Source organism: Oncorhynchus kisutch, linkage group LG24, assembly GCF_002021735.2.
Source record: "Oncorhynchus kisutch isolate 150728-3 linkage group LG24, Okis_V2, whole genome shotgun sequence".
NCBI classification, from domain to species: Eukaryota; Metazoa; Chordata; class Actinopteri; order Salmoniformes; family Salmonidae; genus Oncorhynchus; species Oncorhynchus kisutch.
The window spans coordinates 22,458,211-22,484,192 of NC_034197.2; the positions used below are offsets into that span (position 1 = coordinate 22,458,211).

Sequence of the window (25,982 nt, forward strand, 5' to 3'; positions counted from 1 at the left end):
GCATTTGTTCATAATATTTTATACACTCAGTGTACATGGATATATTATTTTCACCACATTATCCATTTCATTCCAATCAAAGAGGCTTGTAGAGTTTATAACCCTGTCTCATTTATTCATGAATTATTCACGGTTTCCACTTGGACAGGTGGTGGATGGCTGGAGCGTCTCCCTCACCCCTCCGCCCCTCCTCAGCTCCTGGCGGGGTCACCTGAAGGGCATTGTTAGTCTGGAGTACGTGGAACGTTTCCGCCTCATTGTCACCGCCAGCCTGGATTGTAATGTGCGACTGTGGACCATCGCTGGCAGCTACATAGGTGTGGTGCTCTCATATGGGCCTGTTGCGGTCTCATTTTTACATTTTACCAGACGCTCTTATCCAGAGCGACCTCAGGAGTAATTAGGGTTAAGTGCCTTGCTCAAGGGCACATCAGAAGTTTTTTTACTTAGTCGCCTCTGGGATTCGACACGGCAACCTTTCGGTTACTGGCCCAACGCTCTTAACCAGTAGTGTACTTGCTGCCCTGTGTGCTCTTGTTTCAAAAGCACCTAGATGAAAATTCTATCATTTCAAATCAAGTTTTATTTGACACATGCTTGCTCCGTAACAGTGAAATGCTTTTAGGACAGTGGGGGTCTTGCTATCAGTCTTTAAAAAAAAAACATTTTTGATTTTATTGAATCACATCTGTACAGTCAAATATAATCACAATACAATGTTTGAGCTACCAGTCATAATAGAGGATAGATGCACATGGCTGGTTGGAGGCTAGGGTAGAGGTAATGTCACGCTAACTAGAAGTGGAGGCTAGGGTAGAGGTAATGTCACGCTAACTAGAAGTGGAGGCTAGGGTAGAGGTAATGTCACGCTAACTAGAAGTGGAGGCTAGGGTAGAGGTAATGTCACGCTAACTAGAAGTGGAGGCTAGGGTAGAGGTAATGTCACGCTAACTAGAAGTGGAGGCTAGGGTAGAGGTAATGTCACGCTAACTAGAAGTGGAGGCTAGGGTAGAGGTAATGTCACGCTAACTAGAAGTGGAGGCTAGGGTAGAGGTAATGTCACGCTAACTAGAAGTGGAGGCTAGGGTAGAGGTAATGTCACGCTAACTAGAAGTGTTTTCTTCAGGCACGTTTGGCCAGGCCCAGTGGCGTGTTGGAGACCACCATGCCTTCCCCTGGGAACTGCCAGTGGACCTGAGGAGGGTTGGCTCCTGCCAGACCCTCAAAGTGCTCAACCAGGGAACACAACCCCACTGGAAGTGAGTCTCAAACCCCAAAGGGCAAAGTGCAACCTGGGAGTTTTTGGTCTCACTGTGACTCCTCTGTTGTGAGTGCATTGCTGAGCCATTGTTTTTTTACTTAAACATGTCCTATTATACAGTAAGCCTACATGCTTTTCCTATTTCTTGTATTGTGTGTTGTGGCTCTATGGTTTTACATTTCTAATGCTGCACACATTGCCCACCTGTGACGATAAAGATTTACTGAACTGAGCCCAAAAAACTAAACAGCTGTGCCAAACGTATCCTGGAGACACTGACCCAGCAGAAGCTCCGGCATACAGCCATGGCCAGCACTGCCTCTGACCTGCAGGAGCTGGTGCCAGCCGACCCACGCATCGCCCAGTACAGCAACGACCAGATCGAGGAGACCTGGCAGCACTGGCAAGAGAAGGGCAAACAGGTGAGCGGCAGGAGGATGACAACGGGGTACTGGATAGTGGGGATACATAGGTGCTCCATATATATGGCCAACCATATCACATTGAATTGTTAGTTCCACTTACTTTCAAATCTTTGTGGTTATATTGTTCAAATTAATCCATTTTAATTTTAATGTTATATAGCACTGTAAAGTGTGGTTGGGTTTAGGTGTGAGAGAGCATTACTTACTAATCTATATGTTGTATTTCCCCTGCAGACGAGTGCCATCCTGGGGCTTGCCTACAAGCAGAAAGTGAGGCACCACCTGCCCTCCTGTCCCCCGGACCTCCAGGTGTCCTTTAGCAGCCGAGAGCAGGTGGGTGCTTCCCATTTTTACCATGACCATCTCCGCATGAGACTATTAGGGTTGGGGTAAATTCCACAAATTCAATTACCTCCCAGCTGTCACTTAACGTTCTGAGAACCGTATGTTTCTTAGAGCTTGGTGAGCGTGTGGTTGTCCTATGGTTATTTTGCATACAACCTTCCCATAGCATTCTGGGAATAGAGCAGGATACCCAGCTAGCACATTCTGAGAACCATATGTTTCTTAGGTGGGAATTTTGGTACTTCAAAACAAATACAATTTTATTTGTTACGTTGAATGCAACAGGTGTAGACTTTACTGTGAAATGCTTACTTACGTGCCCTTTCCCAACAATTCAGAGTTAAAAAATAGTAACACAATAAAATAACGAGACTATATTCAAGGAGTACCGCTACAGAGTCAATATGCAAGGGGTAAGAGGTAATACAGTAAATGCAATGTTATCAACACATGGAAACCATGTATTTGATACCACTCCGCTCCAGCCATTACCACGAGCCTGTCCTCCCCAATTAAGATGCCACCAACCTCTTGTGACATGTAGGTAGGGGTAGGCAATCAGGTTTGATAATAAACAGAGTAACAGCAGCATATGTGAAAGAGTGTGTGCGTGCATGTGGCGTCAATATGTGTGCGTGGGTGGGTGTGTGTGTGTTGGAGTGTCAGTTTAGTATGTGGGTAGAGACCAGTGAGTCTGCATAGAGCCGGTGCAAGAGATTCAGTGCAAATAAAAAGGGGGTCAATGCAAATATTCCGGGAAGCATTTGATTAACTGTTGAGCAGCCTTATGGCTTGGGGGTAGAAGCTATTCAGGAGCCTTTTGGTCCCAGACTTGGTGGTCCAGTACCGCTTGCTTCAGCATAACGTTTCCTTGTGGTTCTATTTTAAAGTAATGTTCTCATTGTTCTGAGAACATTTAAGAAACAAACATTTTCTGTGGGAATTTCAGTACTTCAGCATTTTTTCTGCAGGTTTCCTCGTGGTTCTATTTAGAGTCATGTTGTCAAAACATTAAGAACTTTCCAAAAAAATAACATTCTAAGAATGCGATTTAAAAACATGCATTCCATTCTCAGCATCAACAAAATACTCTATCCTCCATCTTAAGTGTGTTCAGGTGTGTTTCCTGCGCCCACTAATTTGCTTATTTCCTTTGAAATGTGCTCTGTTTTGAGTAGATTAAAATGAACAGCTTTGTATGAATTTTAAAAACACCATCCTGGTGGCACAGTGGACTAATTCCAGGTGTATAGAAGAGATCATAGGTTTGAATCTCACTGACACGTGCCACAATAAATAAATAAATGTGTTTGCATGATTAATGCATAAGCAAATTCATTTCTGTGTCCTATCTGTGCTTGGAGTTAAACAGTTAAACCAAACAAAGTTAGCAGTGTTATTAAGTCTTACTAAAACATTCAGCGAAAGTTAAGTTGTTCAAAAATCTTCAAATAACTTAATGTTCTAAGAACAGAAATTATAAAACTTCTCAGGAAAACATTCTGGGAACCATAGTAAAATGTTCTGACTTCCCTGCAAACTACAAATTAATGTTCCCAGAACAGGCAAAACATCCATTCTCAGAACGTTTAAAAAAACGTTCAGTTTCACCGGTTAGGAAACGTATGGCTTTGCTCCCTGAAACAATGGTAATCCAAAAACGTGCGTTCCCACAACTTTCAAGAAACCAAATGTGCTAGCTGGGCTCTCCATGTAAATTCCATTTAATTAACTTAAAATTCCAGGTCAGTCTTTGAATTCAGAGAGAATTCATTTCCTCTCAATTCCAATGTTGGTTCAATTCAAATAATTAAATTCCCAATTCAATATCCCTGACAATTCCACAAATCCCAATATGAATTCAATTCCCTCAGGCTTTCAGGCTTATCATGTCACTGTTCAGACTGCCTAGCTGGAAATATATAAAACATGTTGAAATGATTTAACACCTGCAGTGATTTAAAAAAAATACTAAGGTCATTAATTAAAATTACTGGGAAATGTACAAATATTAAATTCCAAAGATGAAATGTTTTCCCCAATTCAAGCAGTCCAATTTAAATTCCATAACTTGAAGATTGTTCATTTGAATTGAATTGAATGTTAATTCTCCACTTCATTAGTGAATTCAACTATTTAATTTCTAATTAAACTGGAATTGACCCCAAACCTGGAGGATTTAATCTCATAATGTCACATTATATACAGCAAGACTCAATGCTTGTCATAGATGTAAAGCCTCACAGGAGACAAAAATACCAATTCTGTGTGTATTCAGCTCCTACTCTAACATTCTTCATTGTCCATTGCAGCTACGGGTGTACAAGTCAATGCCCTGCACATCCCTGCTGCCCATCATCCAGCCTCCGGTACCTGAGCTACTGAAGGAGCAGCAGCAGAAGACCCAGGACGGGGCTGACATGCTGGGCAAGCAGAAGAGGAACAACAAGCGTGGTGCTCATGTACGCTTCAGCTCGAACAAAGGGGCGCGCAGGAAGTCTATTGCTCCCAAACAGCAGACCAGGGGAGGCAGCAGCATCGCCTAGGGAACTGAGTAGCTGTGATTGTGGCAGTGTCCATTGGCAGTGTCCTGTTATTTCTCCCTGTTTCTGAATTAACTGTTTCAATACACAATTTGTGTAATTACTGTCATGTTATTACATTGTTTTAATTGGCACCAGTTTCACTGTCTACTACACAGTGGTGACAACCTTCGAGTGGACTTAGGGCTATCAGTTATCTCCAGTGGCATCCTCTTTATGACCCCATTAACACAAAACACTGACCCCTGGAGACACATTGTTGGGGCCAATAAGTAAGCATTTCACTTTAACTCCACCTGTTGTTTACAAAGCATGTGACAAATAAAATGTGATATGCACACATACCCACACCTGATGAGATGCAAGTTTATCAATAAAAATACCCTTTGGCTTTGGAGGAAGTGGAGGTATCTTTCAAACGTCTTTAATGGAATCGTCATCGTTCTCCTCGAATATGATAGGCTGCCGCTCCGCCCATTTTAGGGCCAACCGGAGTTCAGTTTACCGTCATTCCTCATGCGCTCTTCCTTTGCGTTGTGTCTGCCTTCAAAAGACATTTGGACGAAGGGCAGACCACTTCCACTTCAGGGAAAACGGATATTTTTCCAGATAAATATTTTATGTTGCTTAATTTGAATGGAAGAAGGCGCTATCAAGTCGAGTGGTGTCCAACCAACCACTTCAAACAGAACGGCCTCGTCTCGCTCTCAAGTCAATCGTTTACTACTTCCTTATAGTTATAGCAGCTAGATATTTTTTTACAAGGATTTGAACTCCAGCTAGCGGCGGGTCTAAGTTAGCTAGCTAACTGGAAACGCAGTTATTAACCTTCTTGAATAGCAGGAAGTGGTTTATATTTTAAGCTATTTTCTAACGCTTTGAATAGCTGATGTCCCTAAAGTTAGCTAGCTGCTATCTCGTTTCTTTTGGGTTCCACTGCCTGGAAATATTGCTTGGATTTGCAACCAGCTAAGTTAACGTTGGCTAGTTTGACAGTTAGCCTCATTATCTTAGTTCATGTATAGTTTTCCTATGCGTTAATCGAGATAGTCGACTTCTAAAGTAGCTAGGAGGCTAAAGAAGCATCCTTAAACAAGGAAGTCAGAATTAACTATGCCAGTTGTACCATTGTTTTTGTTCAATACCATGCAGTGAGAGGGTGACTCACTGGAGGCTTTTTTTTAAATTGCACGTAGTAGTTTGAGCTGCAGTGGGCACGAGCAAATAGCGCAATTTGTCGTCAATACCATTCTTCGCAGTTTTGCCATCTTTTGTCTCGTATTTCGATAGTTAGGATAGATCGCAAGCCAGCTGACTGAAGGGCAAAATGATTCCAGACAAAGCACCGAAGGAGGACGTATTTCATGCAGGAGGAGACTTAAAGAAGGATGCTCATGTACCCAACTTTGAGAAGTACAAAGAACTCTACCTGCAATCTATTGAACATCCAGATGGTAGGTTTATTTACAAACACATTTAAATCAGTCACATGCGCCGAATACAAGCGGTGTAGACCTTACAATGAAATACTTGCAAGCCCCAAACCAAAAATGCAGTTAAAAAAAAATACAAATACGAAATAAAGGTAACAAGTAGTTAAAGAGCAGCAGTAAAATAAAACAATAGCGAGATTATATACAGGGGGTACCGGTTAGTCGAGGTAATGTGTATGTAGGGTTATTAAAGTGACTCTGCATATATAATGACGTAAAGGGGGGCGGCAATGTAAATACTCTGGGTAGCCATTTTATTAGATGTTCAGGAGTCTTATGGCTTGGAAGTAGAAGCCTCTTGGACGTAGACTTGGAACTCCGGTACCACAGAGCAAGCAGCCTATGGCTGGGGTGGCGTATCAAAGCCTTGTGGAAATAAAAGTATTTCATGAACAAAACCTTTTGATTTAGACCAGCAGTAGGTCTTGTTTTACTTCAGTCCCAAGTGTATAGATTTTGCCCGCATATCTTTCACATATCTATGCTAGTGTGCATGTAACTCTACTTGTCTTGTTCATGTTTGCTTGTTTTCTGTAACATGGTTTAGACATTTGGGAAAATCTTACTCCGAAGCTTTCCAACAACTGTGAGCATGTCGAGGAAATGTGACACAGGAAATGAATCTGACATTTGTGTGTTTTCTGGTGGTGGAGGATGATTGTCCCTATCAGCCACCTGTCATGTCATCATAATGGCCCTTCATTATGTTTCCTTATTCCAGAGTTCTGGGGTGACATTGCAAAAGACTTCTACTGGAAGTCGAAGCACACGGGCCAGTTCATGGACTACAACTTTGACGTGACGAAGGGGGAGATCTACATCAAGTGCATGGAGGGGGCCACCACCAACATCTGCTACAACGTCCTGGACTGTAACGTTCATGAGAGGGGGCTAGGGGACAAAGTGGCATTCTACTGGTGTGTGTCAAATCAAATCTTATGGGTCACATACACATGGTTAGCAGATGTTGTTGCGAAATGCTTGTGACACTAGTTCCGACAGTGCAGCAACTTTCTAATACACACCAATCTAAGTAATGGAATAAGAATATATAAATATATAGATGAGCAATGACTCAGCGGCTTAGGCAAGATGCAATAGATGGTATAAAATACAGTTTATACATATGAGATGAGTAATGCAAGACATGTAAAACATTATTAAAGTGACTAGTAGTCCATTTAATGAAGTGGCCAATGACTTCAAGTCTGTATGTAGGCAGCATCCTCATTGTGTTAGTGATGGCTGTTTAACAGTCTGATGGCCTGTGTATGTGTTAAAAGGGGTTATGGAGGCTGTCAAAGCACGCTCTCCTTGGACATTGTCTGGTTCACTGCTTGAGGAGATTGCCCCTCTGGAACAATTTGATGGAATGCTAGGACAGGAGGCTGAATGCTTCTACAATGATCCTTGGTCCTTTGTCCCTGGTCTTGTCTGAAATGACTAGTGCTCAAGCCCCCCTTTTTTGTAAAGCCAGCCCCAGGTCGGCGATGTCCTCATAAATGAATAGTGAATCTATGAGGACGGATGGGCTTCTAGTGCTGGGTGGGTTATTTAGGGATGTGGTAGCTATTTGTGTTTTGTTGGTATGAGTGAATAGGAGAGCTTTGAAGTTGAGACAATACACACATGCTCTTTGCTCACCCCATTAACCACACTAGACTAGGTCATTTAGACCACAGGGAACTGACATGCTGCAGCTTTGATATGCTCTAGTCTCAAGTGTATTTGTCTTGTCTTGCAAATTGTTGTGCAGTTACCAGTTGATGTCTAATTATGAACAGCATTGGGCCTACACTTGACTGACTGCGTAGGGTTACTCTGAGGTCTCAACTTAACAGATTTTATAAGTTTTTCTCACTAGTAGCATTTTGAAGTGTATTCCTTGCCGACAGGCTAGTCATTACAGTTATTAAAGTTGGGAGAGATTTTGTATAGCTTAGACATTTCTTTGTCCCACGTTGCTGTAGCGTAAAAGGCAATGCGCTCTGCAGTCCAGTGCTCATGACTCAAGTGTGAATGTCTGTCCTATCAGTTCCAATGTACTGTCAGCCATACCATTAGATTTGCCCTGCTACTTCTCAGCTTATTCAATCCATTGGATATGTCCTTTTCTTTATGAAATTACTTTTTAGTCTCGCAATGTTGTAATAGGCAAGCTTTTTGTCTGGGGATAGCCTAATTTAGCTGTTTTGTCCCTAAAATTTAGGGCCTAAATGATCTAATTTCTATTATAAACTGGGTAGTTCGAGCCCTGAATGCTGATTTTGCTGAAAGCTGTGGTATATCAGACCGTATACCATGGGTATGACAGAACATGTATTTTTACTGCTCTAATTACATTGGTAACCAGTTTATAATAGAAATGAGGCACCTCGGCGGGGTTGAGATATATGGCCAATATACCACGGCTAAGGGCTGTGTCTTAGCACTCCGTGTTGTCGTGCATGTCGGGCCTTATTGCTTAACTATAGTTTGATTATTTAGTGCATGTGTAGGTAATAGGCAGGCCTATGTTTTTGTCTGTCCTCTGCCAACCTCCACAACAGAGTTGGTGTCTTTGTCATCTGTACTTTGACATCTTGAACGTGAGTGGAAAGATTTTTTTTTCTTCTGCTGACTATTTATAGGGGAGTGTGTGTGTGTTTCGCCACACTCTGTCACCACCGAAGAGAGGGGATCTGTTTGGATGACCTTGGCCTAGACCTTGGTGTAGTTTTCTGCCAATGAGCAGAATGCAGCTCACAAACATAAATCTAAAGGGAGCAGTGGGCAGTCTCTAGTGAGAGATCCATGTTGTGTGAAAGCAGAGCTTTGCATGGGTATTTCCCTCCTCGCGCTCTTGCACATAAACCGTTGTGAGATAACCGTGGCCCTCTACAGTATCTGGGAGGCCTATTGTGTTGCACAATAGGAAAGACCAAACTCGGCCTTTCCTTTAGATTTCCTATTAGACACGGCTGCGTTGTTTATATTAAGCAATGTGTGTCCTGGACTGGAGAGGAGAACTTGTGTTAATCTAAATGCTATTAAGTTTATCATAAGGCTATGTGCTGTTTGCTCAAATGCATTTGCTACCTCAAATGAGAAATCCATTATCTTCTGTCTGGCAGAGTTACCTTGTTAATGTGAGTGCGAAAGTATGGCAGAGCAACAACACAATTAGTGATTGTTGTCCTTGGGTGGAATGTGGGCTGATTGGGTGAACTTGGTTAGAGTGAGTTTTGCTCTAATTTCTCAGCAGGCTCTAGAGGCTCTTGTTATGGGCCAATGGGATAAGAGGGCCAACTGTGTAAGAAGGGACACAGTGCTTTAACCTCAGTCTAAGCTGTTGGTTGGGGGACTAAGCTAACATGGACTTGTTTCAAGATGGTCATACCATGGATGATTTAGGACCCCTTTTATATATGATTTGATAAAATTGAATTGGACCTTTTACTACTATAACCCATAGAAACACATTGCATAACACATTCATAAATGGCAAGAGACAGCCAAAAAATAAATGAGGAATTAGGTCTCTGTTCTATACCTAGGTGATGTATAAGAAAGCTCAGAAAATAATAGTTTTTTTTGTACACATTTAACCCCTTATTTTTGTTGGCACAAATCTACCTTCATTCTTCCATTTGTTTGTATGGGTTCCCTTCAGACGGGTCCTGTGACACTTGTGGGGGTGTAGAGCAAAACGGAGAACAACAACATGTTCGTGAGTCTCCCCTTTCCATAGAGTGGCCATAATAGTACTGTAGGCCAAACCGCTTGGATGTTAGACTTTTTAGTGAGAAGATTTTCGGGATGTCTTATGGTCTAACAAACACCGCTGTAGCGCGGCCATAGGCGGATGCGTTGGACTGAGACGTAGGCCATGCAATATCTCTCAAGCTGACATCTCTAGCTTAAACTGATGGTTTCTGAAGCCGATTTTTGTATTTTGATACTTAGATTGAAGCACGGTAGTCGATAGACTCTTAAGGATTAACAGAGGTACAATCATGATCAGTAACCACACCATCCCAAATTCTACCGTAAGTGCGCACACTGCCATTTTAAGAGCTTGTCCTTAGTTTGCCAGTCATGCATTTCTCGTTTTTAAAGGCGATTCTAGAGACGAACGATTCCACAGCTCAGGCACATTGCTGAGTAAAGCAGAGAGCCACAATGTCACAGTTTATTACTTTATCTGTAGGCACATGAGATACTTAGCTAGAATTTATCCACCTTGAATATTAGCTTTGTGAGCATGTTGGTGTGCTTGAATGTTTTGAGTAGAAAGCAGAGGTTTAGTATTACTCATCATCAAAAAAAATTGGGGGGGGATAACATCTACAGTGCCTTCAGAAAATATTCATACACCTTGACTTCCACATTTTTGTTGTTACACCCTGAATTCAAAATGGATTAAAAAGTTGTTTTTTCACACATCTACATAATAAACCATAATGACAGTGAACTTGTTTTTAGAAATGTTTGCAAATGTATTTCAAATTGAAATATCTTATTACGTAAGTATTCACACCCCAAAGTGAATACTTTTGTAGAAGCACCTTTTTGTCAGCGATTACAACTGTGAATCTTAAGAGCTTTCCAACCCTGGATTATACAACATTTGTCCATTTTATTCTTATTTAAAATGATTCAAGCGCTGTCAAGTTGATCATTGTTAGACGGCCATTGTCAAGTCTTGCCATAGATTTTCAAAACAGTAACTAGGCTACTCAGGAACATTCAATGTCGTCTTGGTTAGCAACTCCAGTGTATATTTGGCCTTGTGTTTTAGGTTATTGTCCTGCTGAAAGGTCTCCAAGTTGTAGAAACATCTCAAGGATGATCAATGGAAACAGGATGCACCTGAGCTCAATTTTGAATCTCATAGCAAAGGGTCTGAATACTTATGTAAATAAGGTATTTCTTTTTTAAAGTTCTAAAAACCTGTTTTTGCTTTGTCATTATGGGGCATTGTGTGTAGATTGGGGATTTTATTTAGTTAATCCATTTTAGAATGCGGCTGTAACGTAACTGGAATAAGAGAAGGTGTCTAAATGCTTTCAGAATGCACTGTATCTCTGTATGATATCTATGTTGGTCCCCTTACAGGGAAGGGAACGAGCCTGGCGACGAGATGACGGTGACATACAGAGAGCTGCTCCAGCAGGTTTGCCAGTTTGCCAATGTGCTCAAGTCCCAGGGGGTGAAGAAGGGCGACCGCGTGTCCATCTACATGCCAATGGTGGTGGAGCTGGTGGTGGCCATGCTGGCTTGTGTGCGCATCGGGGCTGTGCACTCAATCGTGGTGAGTAACTAACAACCTACACCTAAACTGTCTGGATTAGGCCTGTTTAGTTTTGTCAAGATACTAGTATCTTGATACGATAGCAGATTTTCCGTGGCAAAAAAAAAAACACGAAGCAGACTTCATGATCCTTTAAAATCCTACTTTATGTAAAATATTGTGTGCTATAGCTTGTGAAATAACAAGTGACTCTGGGGGACCACATGAGGCTGTTTTCCAACATTAGGACTGTTTTGCTCAAAATAAGTCTGTTTTAGTTTCCTTTTCTTCCTGACGTCATACTGGTATCATTGACAACCCTAAAACCTATAGACACATCATACCAGCCGGATTTATACCGTCATTAAAGTGCACTTCAGCGACCTTGAATTAGTTGGTGAAGTGGCTGTACTACCCATTTTGCCAGCTTTTTCCTCAGACTTAGAAGGAACATATCTACCAACACCCTACAAGGCAAACAGAATAGGCAAACACTTTAGAGTACATTTGCACACAGTGCACAGTGTATTTGATGTGTGTATTTCTGTGTGTACACTATCCAGTTTGCAGGCTTTTCGGCAGAGTCGCTGTGCGAGAGGATCCTGGACTCCCAGTGCTCGTTGCTGATCACGGCCGGTGAGACTGCAAACTAAACTGCAGTAATAAAGAGACACTTATTAGATTGGATTACAGTGCCACAGATTATCCCCTGACCCCCTAATCCACAGTGTTAATTAGTGTGGCTTTGTACTCATCATAGTGAGCCCAGCCCACTGTACAGGCCTACTGCATCACTGTACAGCTTTGGATTTGGAGTGACGCTAATCGGATAACCACCCTAACCTCTTTAGATGGTGACCCATTGTGAGGGACTGGGTGTGGTCCTGGGCAATTTTGGTCTATGGCTGAAGACTGTTACCAGGGGAATTAAGTGAATAAAAAATGTTGCACGTTAGCGACACCTGTTGGCTGCTGTTCAATTACACTAGAACCCAGACATGCATTCGTTTGACATCCTAAAACATTTTGGAGCTGAGCACGCAATGCTAAAATGTTTTGCCACATATGAATATAATCTAAGAATCATTCATTTTTGTTGTCAGCGGACTTAAAAATATCAATATGAAGATTGTTCCCAGGTTGTGACAGGTTTATGCCAATGCAGTCAGACCGACAGTACCAGTGATGTCCTATTGATAGCAATCACTGCCATGCCTTTCTCTCATTGATCGGTGTGTACCCTTTGACCTCATCCGTTCTGAACTCCCCCATCCCATCATACCCCCCTCTCTCAGATGGCTTCTACAGAGGAGATAAGCTAATCAACCTGAAGGTGATCGCTGACGACGCACTACAGAAATGCAGGGACAAGTAAGGACACACTTTCTATCTGACTAGCTAGTTGCGTATACAGACTTCTACTCTCTGTTTGCTAGATATTTACAACACATCCTTGCCGATAGATACTGTATGTTTACTTGGAGAGGGTCATGTGAATCACGACTCTGTCCTTTTACTTTGTCTCTTCCTCTACTCTTTCACACTGCCCCATTCTCTTCTCCATCTGTCAGGAGTTTCCCAGTACAGAGGTGTATCATGCTTAAACACCTGTCCAAGGAGGTGGAGGCCATTCCCCTCAGCTCTCAGTCTCCCCCAGCCAAGCGGCCCTGTCCTGATCTGCAGGTGAGACCACCAGAAAAAGCTCTCTCGCTCCCCACAGTCTCTCTACAGGGTTCTATTCATTAGGGCACACCATAGCAAAAAAAAATGCAACGGAAATTAAAAATGGGTGTTTGTTATTGGACAATTTTTGTATTTTATTTTTTGACCCCTTCTCCCCGATTTTCGTGGTTTCCAATTGGTAGTTAGTCTTGTCCCGTCGCAACAACTCCCCTACGGACTCGGGAGAGGCAAAGGTAGAGAGCCATGCGCCCTCCGAAACACGACCCTGCCAAGCCACACTGCTTCTTGACATCCTGCTCTCTTAACCCGGAAGCCAGCCTCACCAATGCGTCGGTGGAAACACCGTACAACTGGCGACCGAAGTCTGAATGCATGCCCCTGGCCTGCCCGATAGGACAAGGACATCCCAGCAGGCCAAATTGTTCCATAACCTGGACGATGCTGGGCCAATAGTGCGCCGCCTCATGGGTCTCCCGGTCACGTCCGGCTGCGAGACAGCCTGGGATCGAAACCGGGTCTGTAGTGACGACTCTAACACTGCAATGCAGTGCCTTAGACCGCTGTCCCTCCCTGTTAGTTTTTTTTTCCGGTTGGTGCCTAATGAATACGACCCCTGTGTTCATAGGGCGGGTTTAGGGCACCTTTAACATTTGCTACTGTTTAATTAATGAATACCTTGTCACTTTAATGTTAACTCTCTACTATGTTTGTATTTCACGTATCTCCAGAAACAGCCAACACGTTTGGCTTTTTCTCTTTGGTTTTGTGTACAATGAAAAGTGTAGATAGTCCATCGGTGAAGTCGGTACGGCTTTGTCTCGATGTCATGGTTCAAATGACATGAAGCCACCCCTTTTTATGTTTGTTCAAATAGGCCTAACCGTCTCCATTAACCCCTTCTAGCAGGAGAAACAGAAAGACAGAGTAAAGAAAATCCGTCCCGTCCCTCAGGTATTTCAGATTTCCCTGAGCTTGAATTTTCTCAATTTCTTGTCCTTTTCTTCTTAACACCTGTCTGATCTACTTGTCAGCGGTAGGCTAACCCTGGGGGTGGATCCTGTTACACACCTCTGTCTGTCTGTGGTCTGTCAGCTCACACCGGTCAGGGGTCCCTTACCTGATCTCTGTCTAGCTTTAGGCTTTACTTTCGCTGTACTTAAAGCTGCAATATGTAACTTTTTGGGCTACCTGACCAAATCCACATAGAAATGTGTGTTATAGATTTGTCACTAATTGAGAGCAAGTCTAAGAAGCGGTAGATGCAAGCTTTTTTGTGGCGGCAGATAGCCTAATGGTTAGAGCGTTGGGCCAGTAACCGAAAGGTCGAATCCCCGAGCTGACGAGGTAAAAATCTGTCGGTCTACCCCTGAACAGGGAGTTAACCCACCGTTCCCCGGTAGGCCGTCATTCTTCCATTGTAAATAAGAATTTGTTCTTAACTGACTTGCCTAGTTAAATAAAAAAAATATTTCTATCCTTCCCGTTCTTCCCGCTTTTGAGTCTTACATTCAAACAGCTGAAAATACAATATTTTTGGTTATGGAAATTATATTTCACTGCTTGTATTGTCACAAACTGAAATTAGGCTAACTATTAGAATTTTACCAACCAGGAAATGTCTGACCAATTTCTGTGAAGTGCATCTTTAAGATGGTGATACAGGTTTGACCTGAAAGAAACACTGTTTACATGCACACTAATAATTCGACCTTAAACTGATTATGGCAGTTGGCAAATTATGCAATAGTCATGTAAACGCCATACTCTGCTATCTTAATTGGCGTAAGGTCAAAATCGAAGTAAACATACGCCGATTTAAAACGACTGATTTTCTGAGTAATCTTCCGACTTATTAAGCCCTGTAAACACCGTAATCGGCGTTCCAGCGGTGTAGTTGATCGTTGCATGTGGTAGCACCAGCCGAGCGAGCCAACCGCTTTAGTGTGTGTGAAGTGAGTTAGGAACAACTGAATGTTGTATGGGTCTTAGAAGTAGTTTTCACATGTCCGAACTGTGAATCAAATATGCTTCCCAAAAATAACATGTTTGCTGTGGTAGAACGTTTATTTTGATTGGGTTTTTTGTGCATTTACCAGAGTGCCTGGTAGCCTTTACCAAGTAGCCTGATTTCAGATGTGTCCATATAAACAGGATTGTTAAATAAATCATTCTTCTTGCAAAGCATGTCAACTTTTATTCAAACTATTGTATTAAACTGACTATCCACAATAATTGCATTATTGTGTGCATGTAACCACACTCACTGAAGGATAAACAATGACTAAGGTTTCAGATAAGAGGTAATTGACCCCTGACTCCATGTAGATGTAATTGATCTCATACTGTAAGTGTGGTCTTTCATTTCATGTTTCAGATAATGTCTTATTGAGATTGTGCACCACTGTCAATATACACTCAGTTTATTAGGTACACCCATCTTGTACTGGGTCGGACCCTTATTTTCCTCCAGAATAACCCGAATTCTTTGGGGTGTGGAAATGTTGTTCAGTTGGTATCAAGGGACCTAACGTGTACCAGAACCATTTCCCACACCATTACACCGCCAGCCTGTACTGGTGACAGCAGGCAGGATGGGGCTGTGGACTCGGGCTTCTTACGCCAAATCCTGATTCTTCCATCAGCATGACGCAACAGGAACCAGGATTTGTCGGACTAGGCAATATTTTTCCACTCCTCAATTGTCCACTGTTGGTGCTGGAGCCGCTTCTTGTTTTTAGCTGATGGGGGTGGAGCCCGGTGTGGTCGTCTGTTTCCGTAGCCCATGAGTGACAAGGACCGACTAATTGCGCGTTCCGATATGCAGTTCTGCACACCACTGTTGTACTACGCAGTTAATTGCCTTTATGGCCCGCCTGTTTGCTTGCACACATTCTTTCCATTCTCCTTCGACCTCTCATCAACGAGCTGTTTTCGGCCATAGGACTGCTGCTGACTGGATGTTTTTTTTGTCGTGCCATTCTCGGTGAACCCTAGACACTGTCATGCGTGAAAAGCCCAGGAGACTCGTCATTTCTGATACTGGAACGGGTGCACCTGGCACCGACAATCAGTTACTTTGGTCACTTGTTTGACCCATTCTATAACGTTCAATCAAATAGTAAGTAAATGCTCCGATGCCTGTCTGCCTGCTTTATATAGCAAGCCATGACCACTTGACTCATTGTATGTAGGAGTGAACCATTTTTGTGAACAGGTTGTTGTACCTAATAAACTGGCCACTGAGTGTATATCAATACATGTGCAACACTATCAATGTTATGCACATTTGGCATATTTCAGAAGAAAAAAAATCAAGAAATGCAGGGCCCTACCCGTATTTCTAGAACATCTGTTCCGTGTATTTCATTAGCCCCACCCATATAGTGACCTTTAACCCCTGAGAGCAGCATTTTTATTGTGAACTCTAGGAGTTAAGTTTTAACTTCTCTCACCATTGTTTCACAGACTGTTCAAGTGTAAACAACGCTGATTCACTTAGACTTCCCATAACCTTTTTATAGCTCTCGTATTTTGTCTTATTTGAGCATGTTTGATTTGAGCTAACATTCTCACTCCTGATTTAGGGATTATAAACATTTACGCGTTTCTTCCTACTGCTATCAATTAGGCTTGGTTGTTGCTCTTGACTGAATAGAATCCAAGTAAGATTAGACTTTGTTTTTCCCTATGATCGTTATCAGGATGTCTTGATGTGGTCTCTCTCGAGCTGTAAAAATGCAGGGTTCCATGTCATTGTGTGGTTTTTACCAGTGTGTGTGTGGTTCCGCCAGGTGCCGTGGAACCCTGAGGTGGATCAGTGCTGGCTCAGCCTGCTGAGTGGTGTGTCTGAGGAATGTGAACCAGAGTGGTGTGACTCTGAAGATCCCCTCTTCATCCTCTATACCAGCGGCTCCACCGGGAAACCCAAGGTACACATGCTATGCAGCAGTGGCACTCTGTTTCTAACTCCCTTCCTCTCTCTTCTCTCGGTTTGATATAGATTTTTGCACTCTGTCTTCACATACGTGTAAATGCTGCTGTGGTGATCATGTGTCTTGTAATCAGGGTGTGCTGCACACAATCGGTGGCTATATGCTCTACGTGGCCACCACCTTCAAACTGGTGTTTGACTACCATCCTGAGGATGTATACTGGTGCACGGCCGACATCGGCTGGATCACGGGCCACTCCTACATCACCTACGGGCCCCTGGCTAACGGGGCCACCAGTGTCCTGGTGAGTGGATGGCCACAGGCTTAATAATGTTATTTAGAGGAGGAAGAGGGCTGTCTGAAATGGAACCTTTATTCTGTTTGGAATCTGGTCTAAAGTAGTGCACTATATATAGGGAATAGGGCCCTGGTCTAAAGTAGTGCACTATATAGTTGAAGTCGGAACTCCATACATTTCGTTTTAAGAAACTATAGTTTTGGCAAGTCGGTTAGGACATCTACATTGTGCATGACAAGTAATTTTTCCAACAATTGTTTAGAGATTATTTCACTTATAATTCACTATCACAATTCTAGTGGATCTGAAGTTTACATACACTAAGTTGACTGTGCCTTTTAAACAGCTTGGGAAATTCCAGAAAATGTCATGGCTTTAGAAGTTTCTGATAGGCTAATTGACATCATTTGAGTCAATTGGAGGTGTACCTGTGGATGTATTTCAAGGCCTACCCTCAAACTCAGTGCCTCTTTGCTTGACATCATGGGAAAATCAAAAGAAATCAACCAAGACCTCAGGAAAAAAACTGTAGACCTCCACGAGTCTGGTTCATCCTTGGAAGCAATTTCCAAACCCCTGAAGGTACCACGTTCATCTGTACAAACAATAGTACGCAAGTATAAACACCATGGGACCACGCAGCCGTCATTCCGCTCAGGAAGGAGACTCGTTCTGTCTCCTAGAGATGAATGTACTTTGGTGCAAAAAGTGCAAATCAATCCCAGAACAACAGCAAAGCACCTTGTGAAGATGCTGAAGGAAACGGGTACAAAAGTATCTATAGTCACAGTAAAACGAGTCCTATATTGACATAACCTGAAAGGCCGCTCAGAAAGGAAGAAGCCGCTGCTCCAAAATCGTCATTAAAAAAGCCAGACTATGGTTTGCAACTGCACATGGGGACAAAGATCGTACTTTTTGTAGAAAGTCCTCTGGTCTGATGAAACATAAATAGAACTGTTTGGCCATAATGACCATCGTTATGTTTGGAGGAAAAGGGGGAGGCTTGCAAGCCAAAGAACACCATCCCAACCGTGAAGCACGGGGGTGGCAGCATCATGTTGTGGGGGTGCTTTGCTGCAGGAGGAACTGGTGCACTTCACAAAATAGATGGCATCATGAGGTAGGAAAATTGTGGATATATTGAAGCAACAAGACATCAGTCAGGAAGTTGAAGCTTGGCTGCAAATGGGTCTTCCAAATGGACAATGACCCCCAAGCATACTTCCAAAGTTGTGGCAAAATGGCTTAAGGACAGCAAAGTCATAAAAGCTGAAATAAATAATTCTCTCTATTATTATGACATTTCACATTCTTAAAATAAAGTGGTGGTCCTAAGACTTTTTACTAGAATTAAATGTCAGGAATTGTGAAACAGAGTTCAAATGTATTTGGCTAAGGTGTATGTAAACTTCCCACATCAACTGTATATAGGGCCCTGGTCTAAAGTTGTGCACTATATATCTTTTTTTATTTTAGGGTGCTCTTTAAGACACCCAGATTATTTTTACAATTACATGTGATAAACTTGTCATTGTTATATTGAAAGAAGGCTTTACAATGTTGTGCAACAGGACTTCATAATGTCGAATGACCTTCAATGTGTCTAAAACGTCCATAGTCCATTTGGACAAATGTTAGATTTGTTTTATAACCAAGGCAGGTTTTATTGACTAATATCATAAAGCGACTCATAAAAGTGTGTGTGTGTGTGTGTGTGTAAACAGGAGGGGAAGATGGAAGGGGATGTTATTTTCTACCTCTACTTCCTCCTGTAGTTCAGACAGCTAATGATGACTTAGGTTATGATCATGAGGTTGTGTTTACACCATCTGGCTCGGTTTTGATGTGAATTTGATACATGTTCAGTTCGAGGGTTTGCCCACCTATCCGGACGTCAGCCGCATGTGGGAGATAGTGGACAAGTACCAAGTCACCAAGTTCTACACGGCGCCCACAGCCATCCGCCTCCTCATGAAGTATGGGAGCGAGCCCGTCCAGAAGTGAGTCTCCACACTCTTGGCTCATTCAGCCTGTTCCTCACCAGGATTGTGTTCATTAGGGCACACTGTAACAAAACTGTTCAAATTGGACAGTACCTCCCTTGTTTGACCCTGTTTTTTAAAGTAATTTCTATCCTGTTGAACATGACCTAGGCCTGAGTATGATGGGGCTTCATAGTACAGAAGAAGCATTCCTGTATCTACAGATTGAGTTCTCCATCTATATTATAATTTAATCCACTAGAGTCTAAGCTGGGGGGGTTCTACTAAACTATATGGAATTGGTTTAAGATGGTCATACCAATAATCATTTAGCTATTTGAGTTTTTGGACCCCTTAAGGCTGTGGTCACCAACAGCCTGTTGACTGGTCGATCTCCAAGGCATTCCTAACGAAAGGCCTTGCGTTTCTTTTTTTATTTGTCCCGGGCTGTTGGTAGTAGGTGCACCCGTTTCAGCTGCTCTGCGTGCTGGGTAGGCAACTTTTTGAACCATTTCATATCTGAAGATACGAACTCTGCCTTTCCTGGGGGGAGCCAATCAAGTGCACTATAGGCCTTCCACTGGCCAATCGGATGGCTCAGACTACCGTGTCTGCAGTAACGTAGCAGGTGTAAAAGAAAGCTACAGCAAAGTTGATACTGTGAGATTTCTAATCTCTTTAAACCATAACTAGAGCGAGGCTAGCAACAAATACAGCAAAGAGTTGCTGGTTTTGAGTTTAAGGTTTTACTCGGCACTGTCAGCTTCATACATGGATAAACGGACATTCCCAAACTAAATCTAAAGTAAGTTTGTTCTGAAGTGTCTGTCCTATATCTGAGAGATATAAGAAAGTTTAGTTAAATATTTCTGATCTCCATGTTTACTCAACTGGTAGAGGGACCTTCAGACGAGGCTTGTGGGTGTCCTAGAGCAAAAACAACGACGTACGTGTTCATGAGATTCACCTTTCCACAAAGGGGTCATATTAGTGTGTAGCCCAAACTGTTCAGATGCTACAGACAGAAGTTGGCAGATTGGATATACCAACTTCAGACAAGTCCTATGACTCTTGTGCGGGTTGTAGAGCAAAACCGAGAACACCATCTTTCCATAGCCCGAAAATCGGGATGTCTCGGTCTCTTTGCCTGACGAACACATCTCTAGCTTTGCCACCTTTCACAGCAGATGTGTAAGGCTGACATCGGCCGACGCAGTGGATTGAGATGCAGACCATGTTAAAACACATCTTTAGCTTAAACTGACAGATTGTGATGGATTTTTGTATTATGCTCATTAGATTTCCAAGGAGCCATGTAACCATGACCTGGATACAGCCCTTAGCCATGGTATTTTGGCAATAAAACCTCCGAGGTGCCTTATTGCTATTATAAACTGGTTACCAGTGTAATTAGAGCGGTAAAAATACATGTTTTCAGGGCTCAAACCACCCTGTTTATAAACTTACTATGTGTGTTGGCAAATATCTGCATGTTTTGGTTTTGTCCTTTTGTCTGAGGCTATGGGGGTGTCTGTTAACCCTTTCCCTCTGTGTGTGTGTCAGGTACAAGCGGGATTCTCTGAAGGTGCTGGGGACGGTGGGGGAGCCCATCAACCCGGAGGCATGGCAGTGGTACTACAGCGTGGTGGGGGAGAAGAGGTGCCCCGTGGTCGACACCTTCTGGCAGACTGAGACCGTCAGCAGTTTATTCTTTTTAATAAATTTTAGATTAACACGCATCAACACGTAATGTTACTGAATATATTTTATTGAATAGAGTGGCTGCATTGCCGAATTCTCTTGACTCTCTACTTCACGCACATTTTTTTTGTCCCCTGTGGCGATGATCGGTCTTTGACTGGCAACGTGTACCGAAGACATGATCGTTTTGTACAACAAACATCATTGTCTGTTGTAACAGTAGGCTATTACAAACATAGGCAGGACACCGACAGGCAGTCTGTGTGCTACTGCAATGTTCTTAGTTACAACAGACAGAAATAGCCTACATCCTAATATATTTTTGTAGTGTTGGTTCAAATCACTGTGGGCTTTTATTTCAGCTGTTCATAAATAAGGCGTAGGTTACATTTATCATGTTGATGAACAAATGTCAATGATTTGGTTCTTTAGCTCTGGGTAAGCTCTGGGTAAGATGCTTCCTGTGGGGGCGGAATGGGGCGTTTACCTTCGGTCACGCAGTCTGTCTTGATTCAATACGTTAAAGACATGGATGAGTTTATTGAATGGACATCTTTCTGTAACTGTCTCAGGGTGGCCACGTGTTGACTCCTCTACCTGCTGCCACGCCCATGAAGCCTGGCTCTGCTGTAAGTGTTGTTATATTGACAGTATCAACTTCCCCATTCCTGCTCACTGAGATGCTCCCTCCCTGTCATCATGTGGGATACGTTGGTCTAAATTGCCGGTCTTTTCCCATTTCTCCACCAGACGTTTCCTTTCTTTGGAGTTGTCCCTGCCATTTTGAATGAGTCTGGGGAGGAGCTTGAGGGACCAAGCGAGGGTTACCTGGTAAGACACTGGGAACAATTGGTTATCCAGAAGTTTATGTAGAGATCTACCCAGTACTAAACATTAGATTAATTCTCACTCCAATACGCAATATTCTCACTGCAGTATGCTGTCGGCTGTCTATATTTGATGAAGTGGATCTTCACTACTTGTTTGACTTTGGACATCCTTGCTTCTTATCCCCCTCAGGTGTTCAAACAGCCCTGGCCAGGAGTCATGAGGACTGTGTTTGGGAACCACCAGAGGTTTGAGACCACCTACTTCGAGCAATTCCCAGGATACTACGTCACTGGTGACGGTAAGATGAGTCTAACATGGCTAACATCCTGAGCACCATTAATGACTGATGTTTTGTAGAATAACTCACATTTACCATATGTATTCTTTGAGTCTCATTGTGTCATGGACAGTGCGTTTTTGTGTATACTAAATCAAGACCCTCTGTTGTTGACATGGAAACCACATGAATGTATTGCTGTTTTCCCCCCAGGTTGCCGTAGAGATAAGGATGGGTATTACTGGATCACAGGGAGGATAGATGACATGTTGAATGTCTCAGGTGAGCACTTCCATCAGCTGGAGCTCTGTGAAATGTGATGTACAGTGTGTTGGAGTTGTCTGAACTGTAAGATCTCTTGTCCTGTCATCTGCACTACTGCTAGTATCGTGCTCTAACAGGTTAATTTATCTTGAGCTGGGGAAGGTATAGGACTACCACTACTAGGGCGCTGTTGTGAAATATTAAAGGTTGTCTTCTAGTCATGGTGCATGTAAGAACCTTCTCTAACTTGTGATTTACAGTAGAGATCAGTGGACTGTTGTACTATATGATAATCCTGTGGGTTGTGTGTACATCAGGTCACCTGCTGAGCACGGCAGAGGTGGAGTCAGCCCTGGTAGAGCACGAGGCGGTGGTCGAGGCAGCGGTAGTTAGCAGGCCGCACCCTGTCAAAGGGGAGAGTCTCTACTGCTTCGTCACGCTTACCGATGGAGTCAGCTTCAGCCGCACCCTGGAGGCCCAGTTAAAGAAACAAGGTACGTTTTGCTTTTATCTGTGTAAAGCCAACTACAGTACTGTCACTGAACATGAAGGGGATTGTCCTACATTGTCTGCATGCATCCCACACCGACAATATGTTTCTGTATTGGAGCTGATGACTAATGCTGTTTATCTGCTTTGACAGTGAGAGAGAAGATTGGTGCCATTGCCACTCCAGACTTTATACAGAATGCCCCAGGCCTTCCCAAGACCAGATCAGGTGAGAGTGTACCTTGGTTATGATTTTATTCTGTACGAACATGGTTTTGAATGTGAACATGTAATATGTTCCACTATGGCTTGATTTGAAAGGTGTTTTGAATGAGAGCTGGTGACTGACTTGCCTTTACTTCCCCCTCTGTGTACACAGGTAAGATCATGCGGCGTGTGCTACGTAAGATTGCCCGTAACGAGCGAGATCTGGGCGACGTATCCACGCTAGCCGACTCCTCGGTCATCGAACTGCTCTTCCAGAATCACTGCTGTGGCGCAATGTGAGCTCACAACTACAGAGGAGGCCACAGTACCCTGACACTCTTACCGAGGCTGAACAGGGAGGACGAGGAGCAGAAGGAGATGTATAAATGTAACTGTAGAGCCTTCACTGTGGGACTCGAGCCAACACGTGGGTTAAAGAAACACAACAAAATCCCTCTAGTTTGTCAGCAGTTCCTTTCTCCCCTCTTGAGTATACTTAATGTACTATTAGATTCAAAAGTTTTTTTTAAATTCTCTCCATTTGAACTATGTACACTTGTTATTTTGTCCTTTTTATTTCATTGCCGTTTGACAAGGATTGCTATGCATGTTTGTCTGCACGCTTGAAATGTTAAGTTTTTGAGATGCATTTTCCACTCCAGCTTTGTCTTCTAGAGGCAGAGGGGGCTTGTGTACTAGCATAACTGCACTGAACACTCCTCTTTCCTCTGTTTAGACTGGGTTGATTGTATTAGAAATAAATCCAAGGTCCCCCTTTGAAGAAATAGATGAAGGATAACTGAAGCCTTCATAAACCCTTTTATATGGCTGATGTCATTCACCAGCAACTGTCATGCTATTTCAGAAGGTCTGACGGGTAATGCCACACATGGCATAGATTCAAGGACCTGTTCTATTACCCTTTATATATGGTATGGCTTTGCTTCTACACAGAGTGTACTAAACGTTAAGAACACCACATTAATATTGAGTTGCACCCCCCCTTGCCCTCAGAACAGCCTCAATTCGTCGGGGCATAAACTCTACAAGGTGTCGCAAGCGTTCCACAGCTTTCACCTGGTCAGTCTGTCATGTTAAAGAGCAGGTGTTTCTAATGTTTTGTAACTCAGTGTATATGATTTGTGAATAACTGATTTCAAGACTTCATAAGTTGTTTAAAGTGGGACCAAACATAACATGTAAGACCTGTTGAAATGTATTTTAAATAGTTTATGAAATATCATTGTGTCCATGTGCCAACACTTAAAGAAACATTTTTAACAGTAAGCTATTTGTTTTGAAAGCATTTGTCTGTATTATGTCACATGTTTTTCAGTTTTCTTTTTGTTGCCCCTTTGTATCAAAGTGACATGCAATAACAGTAAATGGACTGATCTGTTTTTTATTTTGGGATATAAACCTGGGTTCTAGGTACCAAATGGTAGAAAACAAACCAACAGGGAGAGACTACTTGGACTTTTTAATTTTCTGTTAAACTTTTCAAAATGTTTTCCATTGCATGTCCTAATGAGTACAACTCTGTGCTGGGCATGTTGGAGCGCTGTGATTGTTCTATTCATTCAGTTGCTTCTCATCTCACAACTTTGCAGTTCTTCTTGACCTTTCCTACGTTTCCAGTAGATGGTGCTATTATTATACAAGACCTACAGTATACTGTGTTCAGTTATTAGCTAGAATCCTTAGTTTCTACATCTGTTTTTCATCATAAATGAATGATGTATATATCCATTGTTTCTTGAAAAAGATATCTAAATGCTTCATGGGCTTAGTTTAACTGGCATACACCATCAGAACCCTATAAGCTTGTTTTACTCCAATGTTTGTAAACAGACAATATATGGGCTCAAAACATGGTTAAATTGTAATATCAAGGATGGTCAGACATTGCAGCCATAGTGCTATCTATGAATTTGAGTGGTTCCATTTCTCCAGGCCCATCCCTCAACTTTTACAGAAACAAAGGCTATTGACTTTTGCTTTGTTATTGTTTCAAGTAAGAACTCTAGTTTTAAAGAACAGGATCTTTGGGTATATGACATAAAGAAGGATAGAGTCCTGTAGTGGCCAAAAGGCCATGTTAGCATTGGCAGCGCCGTTGAATACTTCCACCATTTTAGTCTAGTCATTGGGTGGGACTTCCAATTTCATTGGCTGGTGACCCTGTTGGGGCGTGTCCAAACGTGTCATCAGGAGGGATCAGCCAAACGTGAAGAAGAAAATTGACTACTTCGAAATGGAAATAGCCTCTATGGCACTGCCCGTGCTGTCACAAACGTTATAATGGCACAGATACAAAGACGAGTCCGCTATATAGTATCTGACTGAACATGACATGAGTCGATGTAATAATGGTATATTTAGTTCCTGATTCAGAATACTCTAGGTAGGAGACAGGAATAATACTGACACCATACTTCCCTAATCAGCCTTACTGCTTTATGCTACGCTGACTGGGGGCTTCTTCATCTTGTCGATAATTGACATTATTTTTTCAAGATCACTTGGATACATAAGATGAGTAAACCAGTCCTTAATCTTTCCCTGTTTTTTTGTGTCGCATCCATTTTTCTGGTCATTTGACTGAATCATAAAATAGTCTAATATTGGAAAGTGTGAATGTATTGAAGGATATGCTACTGCTGTAAATTAAGTAATTCTGTGTGTGCTGTCTGGCTTGCTTATATAATTGAGATGTAGCTGACCCGTTATTGTTTTGTATTGTTTGTTGATGCTCTGTTTCATCAACTGCCTATTTAACTGGAAGCCACCAGCCAGTATCCTGTAGAGTTGAAGATGAATAAATATATTAATGATCCACTCCCTCTTCATTGTGTTCTACTCACTGATTGATTTCTTCTCAGATTTCTCCTAGAATGGAACCTGCCTTCTGTTTAAGTGGAACCAGCACCACCCTCAAGATGGCAGTGATTGAGCATAGATAAGACTTAGTAACTA

General features: G+C 42.5%; 2 protein-coding genes across 3 annotated transcripts; both read left to right on the forward strand.

The window, feature by feature from the left end:
- The first annotated feature begins 21 nt into the window (after nt 1-21).
- On the forward strand, nt 22-4,972 carry LOC109869715 (uncharacterized). The gene is made up of 5 exons (XM_020459984.2): nt 22-317; nt 1,127-1,259; nt 1,512-1,683; nt 1,921-2,019; nt 4,344-4,972. Exons 1-5 carry the CDS (start codon nt 119-121, stop codon nt 4,575-4,577), a joined length of 837 nt encoding a protein of 278 aa, XP_020315573.1. The 5' UTR covers nt 22-118; the 3' UTR covers nt 4,578-4,972.
- An 88-nt stretch (nt 4,973-5,060) lies between these two features.
- LOC109869323 (acetyl-coenzyme A synthetase, cytoplasmic) lies at nt 5,061-25,845 on the forward strand. Of its 2 annotated transcripts, XM_020459398.2 has the most exons (18): nt 5,061-6,028; nt 6,789-6,984; nt 11,165-11,360; nt 11,903-11,975; nt 12,635-12,710; nt 12,911-13,022; nt 13,926-13,973; nt 16,814-16,951; nt 17,088-17,258; nt 19,122-19,255; nt 20,801-20,933; nt 21,511-21,567; nt 21,689-21,769; nt 21,959-22,067; nt 22,260-22,328; nt 22,628-22,804; nt 22,954-23,028; nt 23,179-25,845. In XM_020459398.2, the coding sequence occupies exons 1-18, from the start codon at nt 5,902-5,904 to the stop codon at nt 23,304-23,306; spliced, it is 2,100 nt and encodes a 699-aa protein (XP_020314987.1). In that variant the 5' UTR covers nt 5,061-5,901; the 3' UTR covers nt 23,307-25,845. The 2 variants fall into 2 exon arrangements, with proteins under 2 accessions (XP_020314987.1, XP_020314989.1); XM_020459400.2 differs by lacking the exon at nt 13,926-13,973.
- The last annotated feature ends 137 nt before the right edge of the window (nt 25,846-25,982 follow it).